Source organism: Elephantulus edwardii, unplaced genomic scaffold (genome assembly GCF_000299155.1).
Source record: "Elephantulus edwardii isolate Elephantulus edwardi_28Jun2011 unplaced genomic scaffold, EleEdw1.0 scaffold00302, whole genome shotgun sequence".
Classification (NCBI taxonomy): Eukaryota; Metazoa; Chordata; class Mammalia; order Macroscelidea; family Macroscelididae; genus Elephantulus; species Elephantulus edwardii.
The window spans coordinates 2220671-2230086 of record NW_006400052.1 but is presented as its reverse complement, the minus strand read 5'-3'; the positions used below and the strand labels follow the sequence as shown (position 1 = coordinate 2230086).

At 53.7% G+C, this 9416-nt stretch overlaps 1 protein-coding gene across 3 annotated transcripts in view; it reads left to right on the top strand.

The window, feature by feature from the left end:
- The window catches only part of POU2F2 (POU class 2 homeobox 2), a 39229-nt gene extending 30413 nt beyond the window's left edge, over positions 1–8816 (top strand). The window contains exons 10-14 of one of the 3 annotated variants that reach the window (XM_006900933.1): positions 918–1066; positions 1151–1327; positions 5422–5488; positions 7576–7777; positions 8196–8816. In XM_006900933.1, the coding sequence (XP_006900995.1) occupies positions 918–1066; positions 1151–1327; positions 5422–5488; positions 7576–7777; positions 8196–8235 (635 nt within the window). In that variant the 3' untranslated portion in view covers positions 8236–8816. The remainder of the gene's footprint in view (positions 1–917; positions 1067–1150; positions 1328–5421; positions 5489–7575; positions 7778–8195) is intronic. The other 2 variants (XM_006900932.1, XM_006900934.1) reach the window with 2 other exon arrangements.
- The last annotated feature ends 600 nt before the right edge of the window (positions 8817–9416 follow it).

Below are 9416 nucleotides of genomic sequence, written 5' to 3'. Positions count from 1 at the left end.
CTCATGCTGGGTGAGGCCACTCAGGCTGGGTGAGGCCCCCCATGTTGGGTGAGGCCCCCTCAGGCTGGGTGAGGCCCCCTCAGGCTGGGTGAGGCACCCCTCAGGCTGGGTGAGACCCCCTCAGACTGGGTGAGGCCCCCCCTCAGGCTGGGTGAGGCCTCTTGTCATGTAGGTGAGGCCCCCTCAGGCTGGGTAAGGCCCCACATGCTGGGTGAGGCCCTCCATGCTGAGTAAGGCCCCCCTCAGGCTGGGAAGGCCCCCCTCAGGCTGGATGAGGCCCCCCTCAGGTTGAGTAAGTCCCTCTCAGGCTGTGTGAGACCCCTCATGCTGGGTGAGGCTCCTTGTCATGTGGGTGAGGCCCCCTCAGGCTGTGTGACGCCCCCCATGCTGGGTGAGGCCCCTTGTCATGTGGGTGAGGCCCTTCTCAGGCTGGGTGAGGCCCCCCTCAGGCTGGGTCAGGCCCCCTCAGGCTGGGTCAGGCCCCTCTCAGGCTGGGTGAAGCCCCTCCTCAGGCTGGGTGAGACCCCTTGTCATATGGGTGAGGCCCCCCATGCTTGGTGAGGCCCCTCATGGTGGGTGAGGCCCCCTTCAGGTTGAGTGAGGTCCCCTCAGGTTGAGTGAGCCCCCCTCAGGCAAGGTGAGGCCCCTTGTCATGTGGGTGAGGCCTCTCATGCTGGGTGAGGCCCTGCATGCTGGGTGAGGCCCCCCCATTCTGGGTAAGCCCTCCCTAGGCTGTTGTGGCTCCCCTCAGGCTGGATGAGGCCCCCCATGCTGGGTGAGGCCCCCCTCAGGCTGGGGAGGCCCCCTCAGGTTGAGTGAGTCCCCCTCAGGCTGGGTGAGGTCCCCTCAGGCTGAGTGAGGTCCCCCTCAGGCTGGTTTAGGTCCCTCCATGCTGCCCCTCATCTCTCCTTGTACAGAGACAATGTCTGTGGATTCGAGTCTGCCCAGCCCCAACCAGCTGAGCAGCCCCAGCCTGGGTTTTGACGGGCTCCCCGGCCGAAGACGCAAGAAGAGGACCAGCATTGAGACAAATGTCCGCTTCGCCTTAGAGAAGAGTTTTCTAGCGGTGAGGCCCCACACAGCTGCCAGGTGCCTCGGGGTGGTGGGGGAGCAGCCAGGCTGACTGTGAGTGCCCCTCTCCTGCCTGCAGAACCAGAAGCCTACCTCAGAGGAGATCCTGCTGATCGCAGAGCAGCTGCATATGGAGAAGGAAGTGATCCGCGTCTGGTTCTGCAACCGGCGCCAGAAGGAGAAACGCATCAACCCCTGCAGTGCGGCCCCCATGCTGCCCAGCCCTGGAAAGCCGGCCAGCTACAGCCCCCACCTGGTACCCACAGCCCCCACCCCTTGGCACATACCCCGCCAGAGGCTCAGCCTGCCTGCTGTCCACAGTGGTCCCAAGGTTGCAGCACAGTCATGCAGGCGTGCGCAGCCTCTCCCGGGGGGATATGGGCATCCACAAACACTCAGTCACGGGGACAGCCAACTACAGAGACACCATCAGGTAGGGGTGCAGATACTCAGGACAGAGAGAGGCACTTAGTCACCCCGCGGTAACATAATTTACAGCCATTGACGGTGGTTAAGCTCGGCTGCTAACCCTAAGGTCAGTGGTTTGAGCCCTCCAGCCACTCCGTGGAAGAAGAAAGAGGCAGTGTGCTCTGTGAAGATGGCGGTCTTGGAAACCGCAGGGCTCTGCTCTGACTGATGGGGTTGCCTTGGAACCAATGCAGCAGGAAAAGGTTTGGGTTTTGAGACCGCCTGGCCTACACTCAGGCCCACATGCAGCCCCGCTGGGTATCCTTTACCCAGTCTAGTGTGCTGTGACTTGGAGAAGCAAGGGATGCAGGGGAACCCTTCTCCAGCCGGTGTGGAAAGGAGGTACCCCCTGAGCAGAGTGTTCAAAGACAAGGAAGAGCTGGCCATCTCTGCAAAGGAGGGCGAGAAGGGCGCCTAAGTTATGCTAAGGAGGATTTATTTCTGTTTTAGGGTTTTTTTCTTTGCTTGATATAAGGGGTTTTGTTAATTAACTTTAATGAAAGTTTACAGAGACTTAGGGTTTCTATTCATTCATTGTGGCACTTTTCTCCCTGCCCACCCCTTTCCCCCTAATTCACTCTTCTCCTTGAAAAGTAAAAGAAAAACACTTTCATTGTTGTGCAATCCCTCCCCCCAAGTCCACTCTGCTGTGCAGCCTTCATTCTGAACTCCTGTCATGACAATAATACACAATCATATCCCTTTTAAACAGTGCTCTCCCTCATCTGTTTCAGTGCAGTATACATCATTCCTCCCCTCCTTCTCTGCCTTCCCTGATGTCAGTCCTGTTTTACAACAGTGGCCCTAGGCAATATATGTCCTTTGGTGACAGATATTTCACTCAGCATAATGTCCTCCAGGGTACATTTTCTTTTGTCCTTAATCACAATTCTCACAATCACACAATCCTTGTTGTAAATCTCATTCATTTCCCCTGAGCCTTCGCCCTCCCCATTCCAGCTTGTTGTTATGTGTCAGCTCATAGTGACTCTGTATACCTTTCTAAACCTTGCCCTAACCTGAGCCAGTTTCACTGACTCCGACACACCTAATCCCATTGCCCCAGTTAACATGTCAATGCATCTCTTCCTCTCCTGCACTGTCCCTCTACCCCTCCAAGCATGATGTCCTTCTCCAAGGACTGGTTCCTCTTGGCCATGTGCCCAAAGTATGTGAGACAGAGCTTTAAACTCCTAGCCTCCAGGAAGAAACTTGGTTTAACCTTCTCCAAGACAGATCTATTTGTTTTCTTGGCAGTCCATGGTATGTTCAAGACTCTTCTCCAGCACCACAACTCAAAGACATCAATTCTTCTGTCATCCTTAGTCATTATCCAGCTTTCTGATGCATAGCAAGTAATTGTAAAGACCATGGCCTGAATCAGACATGCCTTATTCTCTAGACTGACATCATTGCTTCTCAGCACTCACTCTGGGGAGGTCCCTGACAGCAGACTTTTCCAATGCAATTTGCTTTTTTATTTCCTGACTGCTGGTGCCAAGAGTGTTGATTGTGGTGCTGAAATCGTTAACAACCTCAATCTCTTCTCCATCCATGAGCTCTTTTGATCTTATCGGTTGGTTCTTTTGAGCTGGGGAAGCACAAGGCCAAATCTCAAGTGACTAAGGAGGCAGCAGTGGGATGGTCTCAGGAAATCTTAACCATCTGGAGACACAGATTGTTCTGTGTGCACTCTCTCTCTCCCCCCCCAATTCTGTACGTGCACTCTGTCTCTCCCCTCCCCCGTTCTGTACGTGCACTCTGTCTCTCTCCCCTCACCCCATACACACGTGCACATGCACGCGTGTGAAACACCCCCCCCCAGATCTGCTGGCCCCTTGCTTCAGTCACTACGAGCAGTTTCTCTTAGAAGGACAGTGTTTAGGATTCTCGCCCTTATAGCACTGATGACCCCAGAGGCGCTGGTCCAGTGTGACCAGGACAGGAAGGTGTTACACAGTAGGGTTAGGCCTACCCTGAACTGCGCGTTTCTTCCCAATGACAGTGACTGCTGCAGGTATTTGGCAGATGGCACAGGGCCAGATAGGGTTTCCTTCTGAGGCACCTCCCAACGATAACAAGGGCAATGTGGGAGCTCTGGTGGTGCTGCGGCTAAGGTATTTGCCACTCACCAAATGGCTGGTGGTTCAGATCCACCAGATTGCTCCACAGGAGGAAAATGTGGTAGTCGACTACTGTAAAGGTTGTTCTATGCCATCAATTTGGAGCTGACTCATAGCTCACTCTCTAGCAGGTTTTCAGAATGACTGAAACAGTACATCGACAGAGAACTACCAGAAATACAAGCTGGGTTTAGAGGAGGCCATGGCACTAGGGACATTATTGCCAGTGTCAGATGGATCTTTACTGAAAGCAGAGAGTAGCAGAGGCATGTCTGTGTTTCATTGACTATGCAAAGGCATTTGACTGTGTGAATCATAACAAATTGCGGCTAACCGTGAGAAGAATGGGAATCCCAGAGTACTTATTTGTGCTCACACGAAACCTATTCTTGGACCAGGAGACAGTCATCAGAACAGAACAAGGAAACGCTGCGTGGTTCACAATCAGGAAAGGAGTGTGTCAGGGATGAGTTCTGTTCCCATACCTTTTCAAACTATATGCAGAAAAGATCATTCAGGAGGCTGGACTTTATGAGGAAGAGTGTGGCATCAGGATTAGAGGAAGACACATCAACGAACAGTGCTATGCAGGTGACACAACCTTATTTGCCTAAACTGAGGAGGACCTGAAGCATTTGCTGCAGATAGTCAAGGATGGTAGTCTTCAATATGGATTGAAGCTCAACATAAAAAAAAAAAACAACACCACCAAAAACAAAGATTCTCACTACTGGGTCAAACGGCAGCACCATGATACTGGGAGAAGGGATTTAGGTTGCTAACGATTTCAGCTTGCTTGGTTCCACAATCAGTACATTTTGGGATTAGCAGTCATAAAGTCAAAAGATGAATTGCATTAGGGAAATCTGCTGTCAGGGACCACTTCAGAATTTTAAAGAACAATTAATATCAGTCTAGAGATTAAGGTGCACCTTATCCAGGCCATGATCTTCACAGTTACTTGCGATGCATCAGAGAACTGTACTGTGACTAAGGATGATAGAAGAATTGATGCCTGTGAGTTGTGCTGGAGAAAAGTATTAAACATAACATAGACTGCCAATAGAACAAACAGGTCTGTCTTGGAGAGGGTGAAACCAGGCTGCTCCTTGGAGGCAAGGATTTTGAAATTCTGCCTCATGTACTTTAGAAATGTTACCAGGAGGGTCCGGTCCTTGGAGAAGGACATCATACCTGGAAGGGTGGAGGGACAGTGCAGGAGAGGAAGACGCTGAAGGAGATATATTGATATAACAACTGGGATAATGGAGGTAGTTATGTTGGAGACAGTGAGACTGGTTTAGGATAGAGGGGGGTTCAGAGCTATTGTACATAGGGCTGCTATGAGTTGAAGGCAACTCGGTGACTCATAATAACAATAAATCACATGGAAGGAGATTGCCCAGCTTTCTCCCGAGAAGAAACTAGTGATTTGAAATACCTTTGGGTTGGCAATATAATTTCCTACCACTAGGGCACCACAACTCCCTTCGGTGGTATTACAGCCCTGGAGATCCTGCAAGGCAGTTTCACTCTGTCCTAAAAGATGGCTGTGAGTCAGACTTGAGGGGACAGTGACAGGTTTTAGGGTGAATGTGAAAAAACACAAGGTGAAAAGCATATGGCATAATACAAGTATATGCATAGAGCTTTGTACCCTGAGTCCTCCTCCCCTCTCCTGGCTGGCCCAGCCCTCGGGGACACCAGACGATTGCCTGGAGGCAGTGGCCTAACTAAGTGTCCTTTCCTCTCTCCCCAGGTTACACCCCAAGGGGGCGCAGGGACCTTGCCGTTGTCCCAAGCTTCCAGCACTCTGAGCACAACAGGTCAGGGAGGGCAGAGGCCGGGGAGGGGGGCATGGGAGGAGGTGGAGCGGGCTGGGAGCCGAGCTGCTCACTGGCTCTGGGCGCCCATGGGCTTGGGGTGATAGGGCATGGGGAGGGCAGCCACTCAGCCGGAGCAGCTCAGCTGTGACCTGCTCCAGGACCTTGGCTGGTGCTCACCCCAGCCTCTCATTTTACAAGCCATGTGAATGCAAGAAGTTACTTTACCTCTCTGAACCCCAGTTTGTATAAATTTATTGTGAATTTGTAAGACAGAAGACGAATGTTTGTGGTGTGAACTGTTAACACGCTTGGCTGCCAACCCAAAGGATGGATGTCTGAGTCGGAAGGAAAGCCTGGGAAACCGCTTCCAAAACTTGGCCAGTAGAAAGCGGACGGAGCACAGTGGCCTGACCCTCCATGGTCAGGGGGGACCATGAGGTGCCAGGCTTTGTATTGGTTCACTGTGCGCGGAGTCTCCGTGTGCTGGGGGCTGACTTGACAGCTGCTAATAACCTAGTGGCACACTGGTTAAGCACTTGTCTCCTAACTGACGGATCAGTGGTTTGAACCACCAGCAGCTCTCCAGGAGAAAAGAGCTGGCTGCTTGTTCCCATGTAGATCACAGCTTGAGAAACCCTATGGGGCAGTTCTGCTTTGTCATGGCTGGTGACTGTGAGTAATAAGCCTACTGAGTGGCCCACAACAATACATGTATTTTGTGTATATATATAGTGAAGGGCGCTCTGGTGGCCTAGGGGGTAGGGAGGTGTACTGCTAACCCAAAGGTGGCATCTTGCTGGTGGTTCAAGTCCACCAGCGGCAACACAGAAGAATGACAGGCAGTCTCCTCCCGCATGACCCCTGGAGGGTCGCTATTAATCAGTTCCAACTTGACAGCAATGAGCTGAGTTGATTATTCTATATGCTGTGTATGTTACACATTCACAAACATAAACATATACACACACATATACTCTTGTGTTCAGCCCATTTCCAGGGATTGGACATGCTTAATGTTGTATATGAAACTCCAAACCCTCTATTAGGTTTCTGAGGTGTAGATCTTAATGGGAGCAGACTGCCTCATTGTCCTCCTGTGCAGCAACTAGAAGACACGAACCACTGACCTTCTGATTAACAGCTAGACACATAGGCCACAATGCCCCTGGCACCCCTAACACTATATATATCCAAATATAAACCCAAACCCACTACTATCAAGTCAAGTCCAAGCCGTAACAAGGCTTGTTCAAGTTTCTGAGGCTGTGAATCTTTACCAGAGAGCCCTGGTAGATTCAAAGCTCCTGCGTTCTAGTTAGCAGCCTGACACATTACACACCACACCACCAGGGCTCTGTGTGCATATATGCATATGTGTAAATAAAATCAAGAAGAATGTCTGCCTCGACACAGGGTAAGAAATTAGTTAAGTAGCCATCAGTAATTAGTAAGTGAATTAGTAAGTCAGTCCTCAGGGATCCTGTGGCTCCCTTTTGTCTGCAAGGTTCAAACCCACCAGCAGTCTGCTTTCTGGAAACCCTACGGGGCAGTTCTAAATCAAGGTACCTGGCATCTTTCTAAGCTCTTTGTAAAGTACAGTCGTCACACCTATTTGATGTTGGGCATCTTAACATCCCCATTTTCTACATGTGGGAACTGACGGCCAGAGAGGTAAAGGCACTTGCCCAGCGGCATAGCGAGGACCTGACTGGGCTAGGACTTTCCACCCTCGCATGCAGTTGGGGACCTCAGGTGGGACGCTCAGCGAGGGCGTCTCCAGCCCTGTGCTGTGCACACGCGTCCCCGACCCTCACCGCTAGAGGGAACCGCAGGCCCGCGTCTGTGCCTGCCTCCTCCCTCGCTGCTGCTACGGGTATCTGCGTTTTTGGGGGTGGAGGTCCATGGTTCGAGCACCGGCAGCGCACCGGGCAGGAACGCGCTGCGACCATTAGGATTACTGTCATCGTGGTCGGGGCACCAAGAAAAGGCTCTGGGAGCGGAGCCGAGGGGGGTCTGGTCTCTGAGGGGGCTGCGTGCGCTGGGCGGGTGTAAGCTCAAGTCTCCATCTCTCTGTCTTTCTCTGGCAGTTACTACCTTATCCTCAGCTGTGGGGACGCTGCACCCCAGCCGGACAGCTGGAGGGGGTGGGGCCGGGGGCGGGAGCGCGCCCCCTCTCAATTCCATCCCCTCTGTCACTCCCCCACCCCCGGCCACCACCAACAGCACAAATCCCAGCCCTCAAGGCAGCCACTCAGCTATCGGCTTGTCGGGCCTGAACCCCAGCACGGGGTAAGTGGGCAGCTGTAGGTGGGGGTGGGGCGGGGCTGTGGGGAGAAGCCAGGCTGCTGCTGCTTCCGAGGATGGGCGCAGCACCCCAGTCCCGCTAATGCCTCTGCTTTGCCTCCTGCAGAAGCACAATGGTGGGGTTAGGCTCCGGGCTGAACCCAGCCCTCATGAGCAACAACCCTTTGGCCACCATCCAAGGTGCGTGCTGCCTCTTGTCCCACTCATCATCACCAGCCCCCCATTGCTGCTCCAGCCATGCCATCTCTCCCCTGCTCGCCGCATCCGCTCACCTCTTCATGCCTGTCTCACTTCTAGGGGAGGTGTGAGGGGAGCTGCTGGAGGGATCGGTGGGAAGGGCGCTCTGGGCAGGATGCTGCCCAGCCCGTGCACCCCCAACCTGGCCTCTCTCTCTCCCCACCAGCCCTGGCCTCTGGTGGAACCCTGCCCCTTACCAGCCTTGATGGCAGCGGGAACCTGGTGCTGGGGGCAGCCGGCGCAGCCCCGGGGAGCCCCGGCCTGGTCACCTCACCGCTCTTCTTGAACCACGCGGGGCTGCCTCTGCTTAGCGCCCCGCCCGGCGTGGGGCTGGTCTCTGCAGCCGCTGCGGCTGTGGCGGCCTCCATCTCCAGCAAGTCTCCTAGCCTCTCATCTTCCTCGTCCTCCTCATCCTCCTCATCTTCCTCGTCCTCCTCCTCCACTTGCAGCGAGGTGGCAGCACAGACCCCCGGAGGCCCAGGGGGACCAGAGGCTGGATCCAAGCCCGAGTGAGGGCCTTCGGGCCTCCCTCCTGTTCCTCTGACCCCGCCTAGGTGACCTGCCTGCAAAGAGGGCAAGGAGACCAGCGGTCAGGGTGTTCAGAGGATCCCCAAAGCTGGAGAGACAAGGGAGGAAAGACCAAAAAATCCCCCAACACAACCAAAAAACCCCCCCAAACCAACCAACAAACCAAAAAGAATTGCAACAGAAACCAGCTGCCGCAAAGGAACCAGAGGTGAAAACCAAAACAAAATAACCCTCACCAAACCAAAAACCAAACCAAAAACCAGTCTCGAGCCAGACCTCAATGTGCTCACTGCTGACACCAAATACGAACCCAGCCAGGGGCCAGAGAGCCTCCAGTGGACCTCACTGAGGCCCTGGCAGTGGAGCTCGCCCCTCGCCTGCTCCCCCACTGGGGGCCGGAGAAGGCAAAGGAGAATGTGCTGGCTCCCTGGCCCCAGCTTAGGCCTGCAAAGACGGGGGCGCCGCCTGCGTCAAGATGGAGTGGGGCTTGGAGCCACCCACCCAATGTTCTTTTCCAGAAGTGATGGAGAAAGGGCCTGAACAACCTTACACCAAATATTCAGTAGCTTCATCCAAAGGATGTACAGAATTTTTAGCGTTGCGCTCAACCGAATGTGTTCCTACCCAGTGTCCCCTCTCCCCAAACCCTCAGCTTTCCCCACCTGGGTTGGGGGTTCTTGTTTGAACCTCTTCACTCCTCCCAGACAGAGGAGTGTTCAGGGGGAAACCTGGGGAGACTTTTCACTCCCCCACCTCTTTCCTTTACCCTCGGAAAGGTGGGCTAGGCCAATTTGCCAAGTTCTAGCTCTCGTATGTTGCCCCCACCCCCACTTTATCATCCTCCTCTACTCTGGAATTT